This window comes from Chaetodon trifascialis, chromosome 12 (genome assembly GCF_039877785.1).
Source record: "Chaetodon trifascialis isolate fChaTrf1 chromosome 12, fChaTrf1.hap1, whole genome shotgun sequence".
Classification (NCBI taxonomy): domain Eukaryota; kingdom Metazoa; phylum Chordata; class Actinopteri; order Chaetodontiformes; family Chaetodontidae; genus Chaetodon; species Chaetodon trifascialis.
Genome location: NC_092067.1, coordinates 9858325 through 9879553, shown reverse-complemented (window position 1 = coordinate 9879553; position 21229 = coordinate 9858325). Strand labels below are relative to the sequence as shown.

The following is a 21229-nucleotide window of genomic DNA, read 5'->3' as shown; positions in this document are numbered from 1 at the left end:
CTCCCACTCGCGCAGACTCTACCCAGAAGGCCAGTCGGGAGACCGCAATTACCATAAGCCTCCAGCGCACGGCACTGGCTGCGCGCGCACGCACACACAGAGGGAGACACACACACAGACAGACACACGGAGAAGCACACACACAAGCTCCGCTGAAACTCCAAAACAGGAATAGGCGAGGTTTTAACAGCAGAAATAAGGCAGTAAACAGAACAGAAGTAGCATAATCATAATTATTATTATAATAATGAAAATAATAATGATACATTTGAAACCTTTTGCAAAATCGGTCGACGCAATTCAAAAAAGATATTTGACTAAGGGGAAAGTGCACAAATTAAGCCAATCAAAGCTGAAGTTATGTTGATAGAAAAAGAAACACACATTATGTCCATGTGGGATTCATTCGTATATATATATATAAGTATATATATGTACACGCACACACACACAATTCATATGTGAGTGAGGTGATGGAGGATGACCATGTGTGTATACTGAATGTTTACTGTGACCAACTGGGTGTCAATTTTATTACATTTTATTCATCACTGGTGTTGTTTTTGTCATTTAGCACCCCACCTCAATCCGCCTCTTTTTGGTATTCGGTCATATGTTGTCTATAAAGTGTACAGACAATGAGTAAATTTAATGTCTGTTCGGTTTGTTTTCTTTTTGCAAACCAACAGATAAGGTAAATCTGTGAAGCACGAGGCAAAAGAGAGGGGGAGAGAGACGGGGGAGCAGGAGAGGCAGCTCAAGGCTGGGGCACATCTGTTAAGGCTCCCATGTCAAGTGAAGGAGGAGGAGGCTATGAATATCAAGCCTGAGGTGTGTGTGTGTGTGTGTGTGTGTGTGTGTGTGTGTGTGTGTGTGTGTGTGTGTGTGTGTGTGTGTGTGTGTGTGCGTGTGTGTGCGTGCGTGCGTGCGTGCGTGCGTGCGTGCGTGCATCATGTGCCTGCATGTGTCCGTGAGTGTGTGTAGGAGAAAGAGGGAGAACAGAAGAAGACAGAGAGAGAGGGAAAAGCCAGCAGACAGACTGATAGACAGAAGCAGAGCAGGAGCAGGAAAAGAGAGGGGGACTTGGAAATAGAAGGTCTGGCTGCGTTTGCCACAGCTGTTGAAAGTAGGAGTTAAACCAGACAGTCATACACAAATAAACACAAAGCACTCACGTGGGGATGTGTTAAAAAGCTAATCTGTATGGGCAAATTGTCCTAAAGTTTGGAGACAGGGGCACAAAGGGACGTGAGCAGAGAGAAGAGGGTCTGCAAGAGTGGGAGTATTCATGCATGGCACAGCACAAGAACTCCACTTTCTCTCTCTGTACAAAACTCCTGCGTCTGAGCTTCTGTGAGAAGCAATCACTTCAATAAATCCAGGGTAAATTTCCAGACATGTTTGCTCTTATCAGCCCCACCCTCTGCTTCTCCTAAGTGGGAGTTACCCACTACGACCACAGCCACTAAACCACGAGGCTCCGTCCACACGGAGCTGGCTACATCTGAGAAGACTTGTTTACGTGTGAGAAAGATATATCCACACCGGCATTCTCTGGTAGATACCATCCACGATAAGCTGCCTCACAAGCAGCAGATTGATTTAATCTATTCTTCCTTCTCTTTTCTTTGAAAGACAAAACCGTGTGTCATAGCCGACAAGCAGTGGGACAGACGCGGCCTGTCTAGTCTGCTGCGTCTCAGCTGGTCAAACCTCTGTTTAGTTCTCTGGTTGTCTGCAGGTTGATGACATGTACAATAATTTTACCGGGTCGCTGTTCTCCAAAAGCTGTTTTCCCCAGTCACACTAAAGCCAAGGCCAACACTTTCAGATTCATCCGCTCTGTTTTCAAAAAGCTTAATTTAGAAAAAGAAAAGCCAGCTTAATAAGGATGGAGGGCCAAAAAGATGCTTTTCACCCCGAGCAGGCTACAGTCGACATATTCTACATATCCTGTGATTCAAGGGGCTGACAGCAGGGAGGTGTAACACAGCTCATTCATTGGTCAGGTTTCAGGGTGGAGACAGTGGTATGGATGTGCATCACCATTTTTGACACGACTGACCCCACCCCTAAGAAATATTCTCCAATATACTTTTTCCTGAATCAGCATCAAGAGAGTCAGCGCGGACAATAAAATGTAGCCACTTTTTGGTCCAACGAACGTATTTATCGAAGAAAAACTCAGCAAGCTGAGACTCCAAGCTGTGCATTCTCTAAAGGAGGGGCATTAACGCAGAGAAGGCAACACAAGCAATTTCAGTTCTCTGTGTGGTCACAGTGGCAGCTGGCAGGGGACGAACCACACTGCTCGACCAGCATACCTGCGCTGTCTGCAGTGAAAACAGCCCTGTGTTTGGTTCCGCTAACATGTCCTATTGTCTGTAGAAACACGGCAACATGTGTTTCCCCAGGAAGTAAAACATCATCTTTAGCCTTGGCAATGTGAGCGTCATGCTTTGCACATTGTACCATATGTCCCATTCACTTCCCCTGCCCAGATTTTTGCAGGGAGGATCCAACCTGGCAACCCCGATGCCCTCACTGTCTGTATTGTTAGTGTAAATACAGGGCAATAGGGAGATTTGATGTGCCTTACAGAACAGCCAGCAGGGGTGTTTTTAGATGCACCATGGTCCAAATCTGATTCATGTCTCCACACAGTCTGAGAAGCTGCTCTGTTGTAGGCCACAGTTTAGTCACCAGGAAGCCAGTCAGAAAGAAAGCTCATAGATGCAGAAAACGGTAAACTCTTATAATACTCAGGTCTTAAGTAGCTGACGTCACACACACACTAATAATCACTCTGAAAGCTCAGATGGGAAAGACACTGAATCACAGAGCAGCGGGTCCCCCTCTCTCTCCACTTTGACTCAGAGGGCGTAGAAGACAAACGGTTCTCTCCATCACTTGCTGTAAACTGGATTAGGATGTATATTGCTCTGTGGAACCGCAGGGCAAACCAGGTTTCTGACGCTCAACACAAAAACACACAGCTGTAGATGCAGGAAAAAAAACACCTATGCGAGTCTGAGGGAGACAGAAAAAACATGGCTGGAGAGTGGGCGCGAGCCTTTTTATGGCTGCACTTTTACGACTGCGTGTGAACTGTGTGGTTTGAAAAGCCAGCCCGAGAACAGCATGTGCCTTTGAAAACGCTCACGTCGGGTAATAGTGATGAAAAAAAAACTGCTCAAATCTGTGATCCCGTCCTCTAGCTGTCATTTTATGTCTTGTCAGGGATTCGTGCACGCACACACGCACGCACGCACGCACACAGACACGCGCACCTCGGTGTGGAAGGAGCTGCACTCTGGGAGGTCACGGTGATTCAACCATCTGCTGTTGCAATCAGACACTGAAGCGGCGGCCCGACAAAAACACACACGTCTTCACGGCAAGTTCAAATGTGTGTGTGTGCGCACGCACACACACACACACGCGCACACACATCCAGCACGCATTAGCCAAATATACACGCGCTGTCCTCAAAACAGACGCGCGCGCACAGCGCTGACACATATTTTAAAAGGGCTGACTGCCAACACACAAGCGATCACGACGTTGCATTCACACACACACACACACACACACACACACACACACACACACACACACACACACGTCCGCGCGCAGTCGGCAGGCTCAGATTGCAGGAAGCTCTTTGCACGCAGCTCAGTCCACAGCAGCCGGTACTAATCAGCACAATCCACCTGCAGATCGTTATGGATCGCTTACTGCAACTCACACAGACACAGACACAGACACACACACACACACACACACACACACACACACACACACACACTCGCACGGAAACTTGCCTGAACGCTCGCTAGCACGCACTGACGAGGACATGTGCGCACGTAGGCTACAATCAATAGATCTGTACTTGACTTAAAAAAATAAAAAAAATAATAAAAAAAACTCAACACACACACAGTCCACTCACGATGCTGAGCATTGTTCACGTTAGTTTGAATATCACCCAGTGCATCAATATGGCCTAATATGTTCATGGGGACTCATTGTGTTTTTGATAGCGGAGACAATGGTGCCTTTAAAGTGAGCGTATCAATTGTTTCCAATCGATTTTCTAATCTGAAATCAATCTCCAGAGCTCCAAGGTCCGTGTAAGGACTTGGAATCGCTGTGATACAGGCTGCTGAAACATCAACAGAGCACCGTTTTGTCCCTCTGTGTCACACAAACGCAAAATCACACACAAACACACGCACGTACTCGAGCACGCGCGGGCACGCACGTTCATGCACCCCCACCGGTGTTGTAGGGCTAACCGGTTCCCCACAGGCGCGCCACGCTGCGTTAGCGCGGCCTCACCGGGGATAATTACAGCCTGGCGCGGCAGGGCGAGCGTGGCTCCGAGCCAAACACTGCTGCTCGCTAGAGAGAGCGAGAGGGAGATTATTGGAGCAGTGAGAGACATGGACCTATAGATTAAGCCCTAATCAATAGGCTGCTAAATTCATCGATGCGATCAATCAGCGGGCCCGTGACAGAAAATAACCAGTGCGATCAATCACACTTGTCTTATTCCGACCTTGGGGATCGTAAACGGCGATCCCCCTTTCCAAAACGCGTGGGCAGAACCGTTGAGCAGTCGCGTCATTTTTTTTCTTTTTTTTTTAGAGAGAATAAAGATTAAAACCTTCAAACGAACCTTATCTGAGAGGAAGGAGAAGCGGTGGCGGCTCTCAGCGCAGCACAAGAAAGATTCCCCCCCCCCCCCCCCCCCCCCCATTCCCTCCTCCTTCCCCTCCTTCTCTCTCGTCTGTCGGCCTCTGTCGAGTTCCGCTCATAACCTCGCCACCCACCCTCCCAGTTCCCCGCCTCTCCCTGCTTTCCGCTGCTGGCGGGGAGCGCACACACATACGCACGCGAGCGCACACGTACGCACACACAGTGAGACACACACCCACCGCTTTATAGCTCTCTGGCTCAGACACGCACCCACAAGCATGCACGCACGTACACACACACACACACACACACACACACACACACACACACACACACACACACACACACACACACACACACACAGATGACACACAGGCAGGCAGGCAGCGTCAATAAAAAGCCCAGCGCTGTGAGAGGCCGCCGGCACTCCACTCCCCCCTCCTGCCACTGCGATTAGCGGAGGCTGGCTGGCTGGGGAGAGGCGCCCCTCTGTTATCTGGGGCGGTGGCAGCCTGTGTGTGTGTTGAGAGAGAGAGTGTGTGTGTGTGTGTAGAGGGAGAGATTAATTTAACTCTTTCGGGGCCGGAGCGCAGCGCTTGAAGCTCCGCTCGCTTCTGCGCTCCGCTCCGCTCAGGCAGCAGCAGCAGCAGCAGCAGCAGCACAGCCGAGCTGTTATTAGACAGGATGGAGGGAGAGAGGGGCATTAACCACGCGATTCTCAAGAAACGTTTACCGCATGTAAGCACGGGCACCGAGGGTATGGGCTCGGTAATATTTCAGGGAATATGGGGGGTTATTCTACACATGCTATAACATGCAGACTTTTTGATCTTTTTCAGGTCGAATATGTGAAATGTGGACAGTTTACTGGTAAAAAGGATTAATGTTCTCCATCAGAGCGACAGCGCAGAGAGAGCCTTGAGACAGCTTTCATGACTGTAATCAATTAGTCGATCAGCAGAAAATGAAATGCCAATTATTTGACTAATCATTTGAGTGATTTTTTCAAGGCAAATTGCCACACATTGCTGCTTCCACCTCCTCCTATGTGAAGATTTGCTGCTTTCCTTTGTCCTATACCATAATGAAGGGACTGCGTTTGGATTTTGGACCGCTGGTTGGGCATATTAATTTGAAATTTGAACGCCACCATGGGGTTTGTGGAATGGTGATTGGCATTTTATAGCCAAATCAATTAATTGAGAAATTGTTCATCAATTAGTTAAAAGTGCAAATAACTGCTAATTACAGCCCTTTAGAGCATGATATAAGGAGCTAATATATACAGAATATATAATTGGGAAGTTAAATTAATAAATAGAATTTGGAACTTTGGTGGGGGGTTTTTTGAATACTCAGAAAATTGAGTTTGGCTCATGACTACTTGGAAAATTTCTTTGGTGGGTGTAGAGTTCTGCTGGGGGAATTTGGAATCATGGGTTCAATATTTCCGAAATCCTATACAGACCTGAATGTGTCATAAGTGGTCAATTTGGTCTCAGATTTTGCCAAATTGGGACACAAGTATAGCATTGCCACATATTTGGAAACCACAACATTATCACCACTGCAATTAATCGACTTGTAACATGTTGGGTGTTGAAAACTTGAATGTTATGAGTGTGTGTGTGTGTGTGTGTGTGTGTGTGTGTGTGTGTGTGTGTGTGTGTGTGTGTGTGTGTGTGTGTGTGTGTGTGTGTGGTTTTCACACTTCCTCAAAATGCTGCTCCTGCCCCATGGAGGAGCTTTGTTCAGCTCTGACCTGAGCAAATGATCACAGATTCGAGGTCAGTGTCATGAGGAGAGTGAGGAATTCCTAGAAACACATTCTTTGCATCTTTTCATTTAAGACCATTATTGAATGGAAGAAATGGCCCAATCATTTCAAAACGTGGTGTGAAAACAAAGATTTGAAGTCGTGTAGGCACGCAGTTATCTGTGTTTCTGTAATTTTGCGACTATGTTCATCAAACAGCTGAGAGTTGCTGTGCACTGGTAACAGGGGCCAGGACAGGATTTACTGTACATTGCTGTACCCTTAGTTGTATTTTGCAGTGTTTGTATTTACCCGCTCACTTAAAGACAGGATTAACCTGCGTGGGAGGCCCCTGAGCAAAAATTTGCTAATGAGCCCCTGTTGTCTTAAAACGTACAATTACTACAATTACCCAGAACTGAGTGACACATGGTGAACAAGGGGCTTTTGGAGCTTTTCGGACAATATCCTCTAGAAAATAGTACGTTGCTCTGTGCATCTGTGGGTTGCTTTTTCATTGCTTGTTCCATTTTTTGTGCACAGTCGCTGGCAAATAAATGTAATAGAATCGAAAACAGTTGCAATGGGCTGTTTCTCGTCTTGTCAAGAAATCCCACGAAAAGACCAAAACCAACAATAACTAACAAGAACTGACAGTATATCCACAGTCTGATCTGTCTTACTCCTCTGAGGCTCAGACCTGCACTGCTGCTTAAAACCACCAACGAGTTGCACGGTGTGATGTTTCTTCCTTACAATTAACATGAACACTGTAGTTTATTCACACTTAAGTGTCCAGCTGCCATAAATAGGCCATGCAACAGGACACCAAATGTGTATTAATCCACAACCGAAAACAGTCCCCAACAAATGCACCTTTTACTCCTTTTGAAGTACAGTTTTTGTTAGAAAAATCACTCACCCTCTTTTAAAAATGGAACCATATATTTAGGACCTGTTTTCAAATATGAATTTCGTCAGTAGGAGCACATTAGTTTGGAACTGAGTTCCATAAGGGGAGCTGGAAGAGCCTGAAAGTGGACTAACACATTGCTCGTCTTGGTCTCTCACGGCATTTGTTGACAACAGGAAAAGCAGCCTTTAGAATAACATTTGAGGCTGCTGCTCATGGCCGGAATCTTAAATCGCTGTGAAACATTAAGGTTTGCGTTTTTTAGTTCAAAATAACTTAGCCTCTCTGCTGAAATGCCACTCCTTTGCGTCTGCATGCAGGCAGAAAGATGGAGGTTGGACACGTTCTTCCATCATATAGCCTATGGCAGGCCTATAAAGCACGAGTTCAAAACCAACAGCCTAGAGCAAAACCAGCTGATTAAAACATTTGATGTAAAAGGTTACAGGACAATCTCGAGTCAGTTATTTCTGCTTTTAAGCCATCGCTCATGTAATGCGTAACGGAGCGGATCAGGCCTGCCTCGCTCTCGCTCTCGCTCTCGCTCCGAGGTGACGGAGCCCCCGCTTGTTTTTCAGCGTCTGGGCTGCTGCTGCTGTCGCCTCTCTGCCTCTCTCTCTTCCTCCTCTGTCTCTGTTTCTGTGCGTCACGGCTAGGTCATGGCCGGACTCCAACAATGGCTCCGGTTTCTCCAGCCACGTGCACGTGCGCGCGCGCGCAGCCGCCAGGAGCACACAAACACAGATCTGACAAATGATAGGGTGGCGAGGCGAGGCGAGCTAATAGTAGGCAGTGCGCCTGCCGACATGCCCGTGGGCCGCGGGTGTTAAATTGTATCCAATTACGGCGCACGCGACGATATGAGGGGGGAATAATAATTCTTCTTGCGTGACAGGGAGATTCGCTTATTTCCCGGGCTCTTTATAAGGAGGGGGTGCGGGGCTCCAAACGTTCGAGCGTCTGTGGCAGAGCTGCGTGGTTGTGTGGTCTGGTTTTCTGGAGGACATGGTGCGCATATTTCATTAATCAAAATCCAGTTAACCAGATTTGGAGACACGGCAGGGGCCAGCAGGGTCCGACCAATAATTAATATCCATTATTTAAGCAGCGCAGGTCTGAAAGACGTCTCAAAGCACATCCACACGCGCGCACACACGTACACACACACTGAACAGGAGGCAGAGCAGTGGCATGAGGGATTGCATCAATGCGAAAATGAAATAAACACGCCCAGTCTCAGCTTTGTTATGAAATGTCTCTCCTGCTCATTTATTTGATGGAGTGCACAGTCAAGTAAAACCAGCAACAGTGCCAAAAGAGGGGTAGGGGCTCAGTGCAAGAGAGTGTGTGTGTGTGTGCGTGTAATTCAACGGTGGGGCTCTGTGAACTGCAAACTGGTGTCACAGACGCCCAGCAGAAAAGTTCAACAACTCAAGGGTAAAAAGGGTCACGTGTCGGTTCATTAGTTCAACCTGTCAGAGAGGCAGCTGACGCACTGACAGTGATGAAACCACCTAAATATGGGGAAAAACCAAATGGGCCGAGGTTGAACATAAAGTGACTCTATCATCCTGTCAATCACACCACAGCGACGTCCTCCTCAGCGACACTGACAACGGCCATGAGATGACGAACCATCAAAGGCTCTATCTACGCCGTGGGTGCCCTGTGTGTGTGTGTGTGTGTGTGTGTGTGTGTGCGCGTCATCTTTTCCAACCTGTTTTGGCAGCCACCTTAGAGAGAGTGTGTGCGTCTCAGTGTGTGTTTGATCACTGGCATGTTTTTTTCTGTTCACAAGGCTGCGAATTTGTCCTGCATCCGGTTGTGCTCGACTGTCACGTGAGAGCAGCAGGTTTGGACCAAGAGGACCGTTTTCTTCACATTCCAGTCCAAGGCACGTACAAAAATAGAGCGTACACTTCATTATATACAGTACATTGATCTGTTATAAATACGGTAAAACAAAGAAATGTAGTATTTCATAAAAATACAAAGCAATCTTGCAAAGGAAAACAAATACTGTCCGAGGAAAGAGAGGCTCCCTGCAAGCGACACTCGTGCTTTGGGTCTTATCTGCCCCACCATGTCTTCTTTATTGTATTTAAAAGCCCCTCCTGTATTTCCACTGTACCCCGTCTCTCCCCTATCAAAGTGTTCAGTACCCAGATCAATGCTTGCACATCTGACACACAGGGTGCTTTTTAAAAGGCTGTTTTTCACCTCATCCCCTGCAGAGAAGTGAAAAGGTAATTGCTGCGAATGCTAAACTAACACCTTGTTATGATTGCCTTTCAGCAGTCCCTTACGTTTCTTTTCTCACGTTTTTGTGAGATGCTAAAAACGCTGCAGAATGCAAGAATCAAGAAGGCGGTGCAGAGAGGGAAATCGTTTTAAGACCTTTGGGATGCAGCAGATGCCTTTAACATTAGGAGGATCTTTAGATCCGCTCTTTTCTCGCTCCTGTCTGAGGGTAGTATTGCAGGGAGCTGCGGCTCTGCTCCGTATGTGTGTGTGTATGTGTGTGTGTCTTTAGGATATTAAATAGTAAAGGATGGGGATTAATAATGGAACCTGACAGCTCATCTCCGGCTTCTATCTGCCTGACTGTCCCCCCAATCTTCGCTTCCATTCCCTCCCTACCTCTTGTTCCTTCTTCTCAGTTTCTAATCCGCTGCGTTTCTCCCTGGCTGTGACCCTCCTTCGTTCTCCTTTCCTCAAGCTCTTTTGTCTCTGTCTCTCTTTCTCTCTCCCTCCCTCTCTCCAGCTCTCTCTCAGGGCCCTCGGTCTTTCAGGGTCATGTCAGGAGAGTAGAAGAGCACGTTGGTGTCATCGTCGTCGTCATCGCTGAGGTCGGCCAGGTCAGCCTGTGTGTAGCGCACCGCCCCGGGGTGGTACTCTCCGATCCGAGTCCTGTCACACAGCCGCGACTGCAGAGCCAGCTAGAAAACAGACACACACGGAGTTTGAAATTAAGCCGGCTAAATTTGAAAATCTTCTCTCCGTTCACGCTAAACTGATGTTTTACACACTCCAAAACAGCATCAAATGCTGGTTTAGCTCCCTGTTCGGGCTTAAATACTACAGGCGAGACAGGCTGCCGCTCATTGTGAACTGAACCACCAAATAACGCCACAATTTAAGACTGAAAATTTCAGCGCCAACCTGGAGAAGTTGAGAAACGTTTAACTTTATGCTAATGCTCTCTGACATGCGGGAGTGACAACCTGGATACGACCAATCACCAATGCTTGTTTCAATTCCCTCAGGCAAATGAAGCACGGTTGTTTTCATTTTCTACTCCGCTCAGCTGCATAAAAATACCATACATCAAAGAGAATGGAGGAAGAGCTGATTGTCACGTTCAATGGCATCCCCGCTCTACGTGATGGAACTTTAAGGAACTGCCACCACTTGAAAAAGAAAAACAACGTGTGGAAACATATCGCTTGAACATCAACTACTTTGCATTGCACCGGTATAGTGGAAAAAGAGCTAAGTATGTACTTTACAAGCTTAATGCTCAACAAGCTCGTAGGTGTCGGGCTTGTGAGAAACAAGGCAGAGTCTGCGACCTTCAGGCGACTGAAGCCTGGTTTTCATCGTGTGTACATCTGTCGCATGCTTTCTCCATGTTGATGCGTTGAAGCACAACGAACCTGGTCAAGTCGAGAGCGTCGCCTCTTACTTTTTCCGGTCACTTATTTTAAATGCCAAACTAATCAATCACACATTGAAGCCGCTGTGATCAGACTGGATTTCCACTGACGTTGTCAGGGGACTTTGCGTTCATAAAACAGTGATTTTATTGATGCTTCTGTGCAGCAGTGCAGAGAGTGCTGTCTGCCTGGCTAAGGTAGCATACACGAGCCGTGATCGAAGGCTTATTTCATGCTCTTCAAGTTCTCTGACAACAGAAACAGAAAAATATATCAATGAGAAAGATAAATACCGAATTTTGACTGTTTTATAACTCAGAATAGGTGATCCCAGAGAGCAAGAGGGGGCAGACTGTTCAATGCTTAACCAGCTGAGAGTTACCAGGCTGTTGTCTACCATTTCATACATGAACGCTGTGATTCACACTTTTGATGTTTATTGGCCGAAATAGGACGACGGAGAAGAGAAGAGCAACCTGAAAACGACTGTGTGGACACGTCGTGTTTCACACATGCAGCGTTTTCAAAATGAGCTGGCTTCGTGTGGACGTAGTCTTAGATTGCAGTAATGCTGAGACATAAGGGGATTGGGAGCAGATTTTTCCTGCGTGCTCACTCGCGTACGCGCAGAAGAAGAAGAAGAAGAAGAAGAAGTGAGAGGTGAGCTCATTGCAGAGCCACAGGCGGTTCAGCTGTATGGCTAGAATGCAGATCAATATCAGGGAAGGAAAGAGTGGAAGAGGGGGAGATGGAGCGAGAGGGAGAGTACACAGGTGGGAGGGAGATGCTACACAAAGGAGAGCGGCAGAAATAATGTAAGAGAGATAAATTCCAGAGATGCTGTAACAGGGTACAGGGAACAAAGGAGGCAAGCGAACAGACACACAGAGCGCAGACAGACAGAGACAGAGATAGGCAGGGAGGAGGGGAAGAGTCAAAGAGCCGAACTATGAAGGACTAGATAAAGCAAGAGATACGAGGCCGGAGAAGGTTTGCACACAAAAAAGAACAAGGAAGTTACTGACCAAAATCTGCTCATTCAGGTCATTAGACAGCATGTCTGTGTACACTGTGGTAACCTGCTCATGGTGAAATCACTGCTCACATGCAGAAGGTCAGAATCTTCGGTTTGATTTCCTGTATCACGATTCGTTCTTCAACTCAATAAATAGAAAAGGGGCACTATTTTTAGGCTCCTACACCAGTGCCAAACCTTTCACTCAGTATGAAACATAACTGGCAGCTAAGCTAACTTGTCCTAAAGAAGGCCCTCGCTGTCTGCCAGCCGAAAGAGCAGAGGGAAGTGTGTGGTAGCGTGAAGCTTTTTTTATTCCGAAAAGTTAACTGCAATCATTTGGGAGCATGTTACAGTCTTGTGGTGAGTGAGAATAATGAAATGAAAGGTTTGTTTTTACTGACCACCACCTCTGGCTTCAGCGGCTGCTCTTTTTCGTCATTTTGCCAGCCATGGAGGAACATGACGTCTCCATTCTTAATCCCATCTACACTTCTCTCTTTGGCACAACAGCACTAAACATGCAGATGTTGGCAGTGATTCAGATGTTTGAAACAAGGCTACAACTGCCGGCCTTTTGAAACTAAATAAACTACGTGAAGTTAACCTCCAGAAACATTCAAAGTCTGACACAACTGAGACGATCCCAGTGTGAAGTGGTGCAGTGAGTGCTGTCTGGCCAGCTTGTAGTTTGCTTGTTAGTCCCTGAATGGTGGTCTACGGTATATTCGCAAAGCACTTCATTATGAAGTCATTAAATCCAAAATCCCTGCAGATGTTGCCTTCCTGCACTGTTGTGACATTAGCAGGGCGTCCCTTCGTGGCAAGCGTGGTGAGGAGGGGTCGACAACTCTTTTGGTGCACATTTGGCATACGAGCAGTGTTTTAAGAGGGACTTGAAAAAGTCTTAGCCAGTCCCTGCGAATGCATGTAAATGCACCGCAGGCACATGGCGAGAGAGACAGAAAGACAGAGAGAGAGCCAGCGAGCGAGCGAGAGGAGGAGGTGGGGGGGGTGGTACGAAAGCGCAGATTTGTTGCATTGAGAGAGGAACGTTTTGACGCTGTTACAACCCCCCCTCCACCACCACCAGCACCTCCTTCTCTCCTCTACCCCCCTCTCCCCCGCCAATCTCACACCTGATGTGTGGGGGCTGCTGGGAGTCGCATGCCAAGATGAATAACAACCGGCTGTTAGTCACGATAGAGCATGAACACACACGCCGCCTCTCTCGCTCGCTCGCTCTCTCTCCCTCTCGCTCGCTCTCTCTCCCTCTCGCTCTCTCGCTCACTGACACACACAAACAGCATTTTCTCTGTGATTTACGAACGCATTGAGATTCCATTTCGCTCCTCTGTCTCTCTGTGTCTGTCTCTCCCGACTCACCACAGCGAAACATTGACATTTGGGTTGAAGGTCATACCACACATTCCACTCTTCCACACTGCGCTCATGACCCGTCGTCAGCGTGGCTGGCGATACCGAGTAGGTGACAATATGCCTGCGTGTGTGTGTGTATGCATGAACTGAGACCACAGACGGTTTTTTTTTCGCGGTTCAATACCAGCTCTGACTCATATCCGCAGATACTGTCGATGTTTTAGATTGAGACAAATCTGCGGAGGACTGTATTGATTTTGGTGTTTATTGAAATGCACCCAATGAAGTTTGCCGTTCAAATGTAAAAACATCATCCCTCTGGTAATTTGACTTCATTACATTTCCCTAAAAGCTCAATTTGTGAAAGCAACACACACAAAAAATGAAGTCAGTGATTTGTAAATTTACTCTTTCAATAAGAGAATTTGGGTGTCAGACGCCGTAATCATTTCCTGTGCAGGTGACGCGTGAGCACCTTTTACAGGTGGTACCAGTCGATTTGGAAAGTTGACTAGTCTGATTACAAATTCTCAAGTGATGATTTCTTCTTACTATGAACAAGGCTCATGGGAAGCATTAGGGTCGCTTCAGCTCATCAATCCTCCACACTGGTGATGAGCTACAGATGCATTAGAAATACTTTAAGAGCAACAACTGATGGTCAGTTTTATCATCAATAAGCTGCAGATTATTTTCTTGATTAATCACTCGGCCCACAAACAGTCAGCGAAGAGGGAAATATCACAATTTCCAAGAGGCCAAGTTAAGATATTTAAGTGGCTTGACCAACAGTCCCAAACCCGAAGATCTCAGCTTCTTGTTGTGAAAAGCTAAGAAAACCACGATTATTCACATCAGCGGGTTTTTGACAAATTACAACTACTTATCAAGTCGGCTCCTTCACTGAATCTCTCTCAGCTGTAGGTCGACCGCTCTGGTTCGTCCACGTGACGTGATCCACTGAGGACACGTTGATAATTTTGTCTGTTTTTGAAATTTTGCCAGCACTTGAATAGTTAAGTCTCCCAAGTCAATCCCCACCAGCACCTACATGTTCTTTTAAGTCTTTAATTGATCACCCTGATTATAGGCAGGCCTAATTTATAGAGCCTAGAAGAAAGAACGGTCAATATTAGTGCGCTACACTAGATCCGCAAATATCTTTGATAAAATAGAATTTGGAAAGCGAGGGAACCTTCGACTAAAAAAAGGATTTATGCCATTGCGGTGAGCGTGTGAGTGTGTTTTTTTTCATGAGTCCTTGTAAAACATTTGTCTCTAAATATGTTTCTACAACTGACAACTTTCCTCACACAAGCGCAGCCAAATATTCTAAAACATTTCAAGAATGTTTCAAGGGCTGGAAAAACGACAAAATACAATCGTTCAGTCAGAGGCCTTTCATCCAAAGCACGCCGGGGTAGGCTTCAGCCACCTGTGACCCTGACAGGAGAATCAAAGCCTGCAGGGGACTGATGGCAATCAGGGGTTCATAAAGCTCTTTTCACCTGAAGAATCTCCGTCATTGCTGCACATGTCTGCTAATGGAACGGCTCCATGCATCAGCTACTGAATGGGCTGAAAGTGACTAGCATGCACGTCACCAGAGGATGAATCCTAACAACTCTGGATCTACTGGGTTTCTCTGTAGCACCGCGATGAGGTTAACATTTTTTTGGTTTTTCATGACATTTAAAGCAGATATCCATGAGACCAAGATGATGACGCCTTGTGACGTTGGTAATCTCCTGACTTTTCCTCTGTCTACGATGGTGCCATTTTGGTTTCGACTAAAATTTCTTGAAACATTTGGATGGATTTGCCATCACATTTGGTGCAGACAGAAATGTCTTTCCCAGGATAAATCGTAACAACTTTGGTGTTCCTGTGACTTTTTATCTAACACCGGTCCAATATTTTGGTTTATGACCAAACATTTGTCAAACTAATGACATTGCCATCAGTCTCTGATTTAGCATGCTAACTCACTAAGCTAATAAACATCAGCATGTTAGCATATTCATTGTCAGCATGACGGCATAACAACCTTTATGGAAAACCTAACTTTTGGTGTACTCGCACATGAATGTATTAAATTGCAACCACATTTATGTCCTGATTTGCACATGTGAACTGGGCTATAGGCGTCTGTGTGTGCAGCTGCTGTACCTGAATGCCAGTCGGGCTCAGTAGGCTCCACCAGTCTCTATCCAGGCCAAAGACAAACGCATTGGCCAAGCCGTGGAGTGGCGCTGACATGACATGCAACAGGGTGAGAGGGAAGGAAGGATCCTTTGAGTAGAAGGCATTATGGAGCCTGTTGGAGGAGAGAGAGAGACAGAAGTGTTGAGTTCATCCATTAAAAAAAAGTTGTAAATAAAGAGACAACCTGGAAGAGAGCTCCAGGGTGAGTGATTGAAGGAGAAGTCCGAAGGCGCGGAAAGACAGCGACAGGGAAAAAGGGAAAGACAGAGAGCGAGAGGTTGATAGACAGAGCAACAGAAAGAGGGAGAAAGAGAGGGAGAGGACAAGTGAGTGACAGGGTGAGGGACAGGGTGAGAACGAGAGGTAATGAGAGTGAGCGGCAGAGACAGAAAAAGAGAGGGAGAGAGAGAGGAAAAGGGGAGGGCGAAAGAGCGAGTGAGCTTTATATCAGCGTTTAAGAGCCCATTAGGCAGCGTGAGACGGCTGGGCTGACACATTCTTGGCTGCCGCTTCGACAGCACGCAGCACTTTACAAGGACAGGGAGAAGTGTAGCGCTCAACTCCCTTCCTCTCCTTCTCTCCCCTTTCTCTCATCTCAGCTTCCTGCTTCTCCTGACCACAATTTCACCGTCCCCTCTTCTCCTTCTTTTTCATTCCATGCACGTTTCTTACACGCTGCCCCCCACCCCCCACCCCTCTCACACACACACACACACACACACACACACACACACACACACACACACACACACACACACACACACACACACACACACACACACACACACACACACACACACACACACCCTGCCTTCTCTGATATCTCTCCCATTTCTTTGCATTCGGTTTCATCTGTCTGGATATCTCATTTTCATCTCGACTCATGAGGGCGATCCTCCATCCTTTTCTTTTCAATTCCCCTCCCTGTGCCTATCTCTCTGGGAGCCTGGGGCATGTCTAGGAGGAGAACCTGATATTGTGTGGTGCGGCTGCAAACTAATGGCTGCCCCAGAGGATGATGCTGCTCAGCCATTAACCCTGGATTAACCCTGTATTAGCGCTGCTCGTCGGGTTAGCCCGCCGCTAATGTCTTTTATTGATCTATTAGCGAGAGAATCAAACCGCGCGGAGCTCCCAGCGTTTTCCGCCGGTACAGTGTTCCTGGCTTGGGTGTGCAGAGTGAACTGCGTGGCCACGGTGGTTGACCTCAGGGTCGGGAAAGTCATCCCCAAGCTACTCGTGCCCCGCAGGGAAGGAAGATACAAAACCAACCATTTGAGGAAAAGAACCGCTGTGTGGTTACGAGCAGTTTCGTGAGACACCACAGTCACTCATCTCTTCGGGAGTTACTCAGTCAGAGGATGAGACATGTCTACAGTTATATAACATGATAATGATTTTGTTAAAATCATTGGTAATAACACCATTGTTGTGTTCTATTCTCCCCATTAATCACTTCACAACAGTGTTGCCAATAGAGTGACATCGCTGGACTCATCCCTGAACAAACAAGCCTGGGCGGCTATAGTGACAACAGCCAAATAAAGCACCTACACAAACACTTCAGGTGGTGCCTAACAGCAACCAAATGTAAATGTGTTTTACAGAGGTATATAATGTGTAGGTGCACTATTACGAGATCATTACTGTATAGTCCAGCAACCCACGGCAAGAAAAAACAGAACCGATAGCATTAAGCTGAAAAAAGACAGCAGCTTCTTTCATTAATGTTAGCAACAGTCGTGTGTAAGAACGGGAAAATAAGTGAAAGTAATTATTTTAACGACAAACTGTCTAATTATGCTGGACTTGTCCGGAAACTTACATACTGGTGCATAGTTTCCTAAATCACCATTAAATCAACATTAGCAAATGTTACTCAAACAGGGGTAAACATCAGATTTGTCTGGAACTACTTTCAGCTGGCAATAGGATGATGAACTTGTGTCCATGTTCATCATGATGAAGGAACAACATTACTCATCTGTGTGGATCATCATGTGTTTTTTCATGGCTTTTGGACAATGAAGCTTTGGCTCCACGTGTAATACAGATTTATTTTCCCAGCCTTATCCTTTAAGAGTTTCTGTCGATGAAATATGGTCAAAGATTAAATCGCTTTCAACACACTGATCAAAGCGAAATCTAAGAAAAGAAAGTCGGGGAGAAGTAACAGGTAACAGCACTAATAGGAAATCATTCCAGCCAATCATACAAAGGCATGGCAATTAATGTGATAACATCTTTTTAAATGTAACTGAGCTCAGGATGCTGTTTCTTCATGATGGAATGACTTCTGTCCCATTCACACATCATATTATATGACATGGGTGTGTTTCATGTTTTGACACAATACTTGCATTTATTATCAAAGTTGCAGTCCAAAGACAGCATTTATGTTAAGCTGGACTTTCATCTGCAATGTCCTCTTTGCTGAAAGCAAAGCGTGCCCAAATGACTGACAGGGAGTCATTTTCTTGATCAGAATTAGACCACTGGGCGCTGATTACATTGATTAAAACGGTGAGGAGGAACAACGTCGACTCAACTTCCTCTGTTATGGACGAACCCGCATGCAGGTAACATGAACCTGCTGACCAAGAGTAATTGGTTGTTTGCACTCGGGTTAGATGTGATTATTGTGCTTTCAGATGCATTAAGGGAGTAGACTACACATCGCAGCCCGACTGAAGGAATGAATTGACGACACATACTGACACGGTTTTGGATGACTACAGTTTTGGTAAATTTTTGGTTCACTGCCCAGTTCTTCTGTGCATGTCAGAAACGCTGCACCTTAAAATTACAGGCTAGACGCACTTTGGCTTTGTCGAACTAAGCAAGCACATCATTATGATCTGGGTTTTTCTCTTCCCTTATACTCAGTGACTCTGCAGGTGAAAAGCACAGGAGATGATTATGGAGATTCATCCACAAATCTGGTTATAATCCTCTCTTATCCTCTTTTGCAGCACGAGGTTGCAAGGTTTATTTGCTAGTAATCTGTCTCCATTTACCTTCCAGCCACCCTGTGAAAAGTTATGACAGGAAAGAAGCCGCAAGATGTCTTGGCCAAAGGTTGGAGACCAACCCGCAGTGAGAACCTACCTGTTGTAAGTCAGCCTGGGTAAGGGTGTCAACTAAATGCAACTCAAAATAAAACTAACAGTGCAGCTGGTGGAGCGTAGAGTGGCGCAGAGTGGCGTGTCCTGGCGCATGTCGGAGTGAGGGCCGTTTCAGAGCGACGCTGCCTATTTTCTGGGTTAGCCTACTGCTGTATCTCCAAGGACCAGACCAGCTGCTGCTCACATTCATTTCACTTCCCATTAAAGGTGAAATAAATCAGGAGTCCCCACACAACCTCCTTAGAGACACAGGAAACACACACACACGCACATGGAGGAAGTCAGACACATGCGGACACACATAAACACACACATGGCCGCCTGTATGTAGAGGTGTATACATGCAGCATAACCTAGGTCATACGCATTGAGGATGTCAGATGAGAGGAAATGCAGTGGATGTGTGTGCGTCTGCCTTTCCGTGCGTGTGTGCCTGTGTGTGTGTGTGTTTCTCTGACAGCGCAGCGGTGAGAGTGAGTGGGTCTGTGTGAAGGGGGGCTATTTCTGGCGTCTCATTTTTTTTCCTGCTGCCGCAAAGAAATGCGATCGGCGTCCGGGAAACGAGAGCTGGCAGCAAGCAATCATCTGCCTGCCACACACACACACACACACACACAGACACACACACACAGCACCTCGCAGTGCCGAGCAACACGCGCCATGGCAACGGAACAGCCGCAATTAGAGGCGAAGAGCCTTTCCCCTCCATCGAGGGAGAGACGGAGAGCGAAATGAAAGGAAGAAAGAAAGAGCAGGCGAGAGAGAAAGAAAGAGAGACAGGAAGGGAGGGGGGTTGGGGGTTGGGGAGGGCGGAGAAACAGCGCTGCACAGGAAGGAGAGAGGGAGAGTGGAAGAGGAAAGGAGAACACGATAAAGAGGTGAGAATGTGCAAGAGTGAGGCTGTGAAGGGGAACAAGGGCCAAGAGCGATGGAGGAGGAGGAGGAAGAGGAGGACAGAGGAGGGGAAAGGGCTGAAGGAGTGAGGCTGAATGGAAAAGACTAAAAAGCAGAGGAGGCAGAGAGCGAGGGAGAGGAGGAGGAGGAGGAGGAGGAGGAGGAGGAGAGATATCCAAAAAGACAGATTGCAAGACATGAGCGAGACAAACAAAAGAGATTACGTGTGAGAGAAACCAAGATAAGACGTGGGGGGAAAAAAGGCGAGGAGGTTAGATAGAGAGAGAAAGCAGAGACGGAGAGACGGGTGGAGGCGTGCAGTGGTGTGTGTGTGTGTGTGGGGGGGCAGGCTGTTTCTCCTGTGTGAGCCGGGCTAATGAAAGATGAATGAGGGAGGCAGTGGTGGGAAGGAGAGTGTGGCTGCGGGCGATGCCTGGCTGAGCTGCTGCGTGTGTGTGTGTCAGGGCTCGTGTGTGCGGTGTAGCTGAGCGAGTCTCACAGTTGGCGAACTGGTGTTGGACAACAGGGATGATATTGTGTATACTGCATGACTCCGGAGCAAATGGTCGACAACTATAAACACACACGCGTGCTCATACACATGCAGAAGCAGACGCGCGGCTTTGAGGCTGCGGCCACCTGTAAGCATGCAGTCAATCATTAGCACTCGCGCGGCGTCCCGGAGCCTCGCTCACTTATTCAGACCTTCCATCTATCATGCTGTCAGTCACTCTTTGAACCTGTCTCTGTCTCCCTCTCGCCCTCCAGATTCTGTGCAAAATCCTTCATCCGCTGCCGCTCCCTATCTCTTCCAATATCCCACCCTGCCAGTCTAGACCACTTTCCAGCCATCAATTTCCCACCTCCCTCCATCAGAGTTCACCTCTTTGTCCGCCTCTAATTGTTGTGCTGAACATCCTAAAAGCTGTTACCGTAACGGCACGGCCGAGAACTCCTTCCCAAGAGTGGAGGGCGACCAGACAGAGAAGTCATCCTGACCCTGTTCGCACTTCCTCCTCTCTCCGACTGCCTGACTTCTTTTTTTTTTCTCTCTTCCTCCAGACAAATCACATGCTCCGCAGTGCCAAAACAAGGCCCGGGAGCTGCCCACGGTGCTGCTGCTGACAGCAGATCTGAACTTTTCTCCGACTAAAAGGCATAATTCTGCCAAAATGAGCATAATCCTTCAAGTCCGTGTAAGGTCAGAATGAGATTCACAACTTTTTTTCAACTCCTTTAATGTTTTGCTTGCGTCCAAATATGGCAGCTTATTGAAGCCAAGGAGATGTTGTGATATCAAACTTCATTTCTGAGAATGAACTGCGCATGGGACAAAATCACTGGCGCGTCATAGAGGGATTTAAATGCTATACTTAACACCAACATGACAAGAGACAAACAGACACTGGGAAACAATGACATCATGACTGCATGAAGTCCAATTATGCTTCAGATGCTTTGGGAACCTTTTTTTAATCACATTTGATTGAATCCACTTATCGAATCCAAATCCTTCAAAGCACAATCAGATCTTTGCCGCTTTAATTCACAACAACTTTAAGACGCAAAGTCAAAAATAACCAT

The 21229-nt window shown here is 46.9% G+C and overlaps 1 protein-coding gene across 1 annotated transcript in view; it reads right to left on the bottom strand.

Moving 5' to 3' along the window:
• Positions 1 to 8614: 8614 nt before the first annotated feature.
• The window catches only part of LOC139340019 (cyclic AMP receptor-like protein A), a 42793-nt gene continuing 30178 nt past the window's right edge, over positions 8615 to 21229 (bottom strand). Inside the window, exons 12-13 of the mRNA XM_070975570.1 lie at positions 15591 to 15738; positions 8615 to 10309 (exon numbers count right to left, since the gene is read on the bottom strand). Of these exons, the coding sequence (XP_070831671.1) occupies positions 10142 to 10309; positions 15591 to 15738 (316 nt within the window). The 3' untranslated portion in view covers positions 8615 to 10141. The remainder of the gene's footprint in view (positions 10310 to 15590; positions 15739 to 21229) is intronic.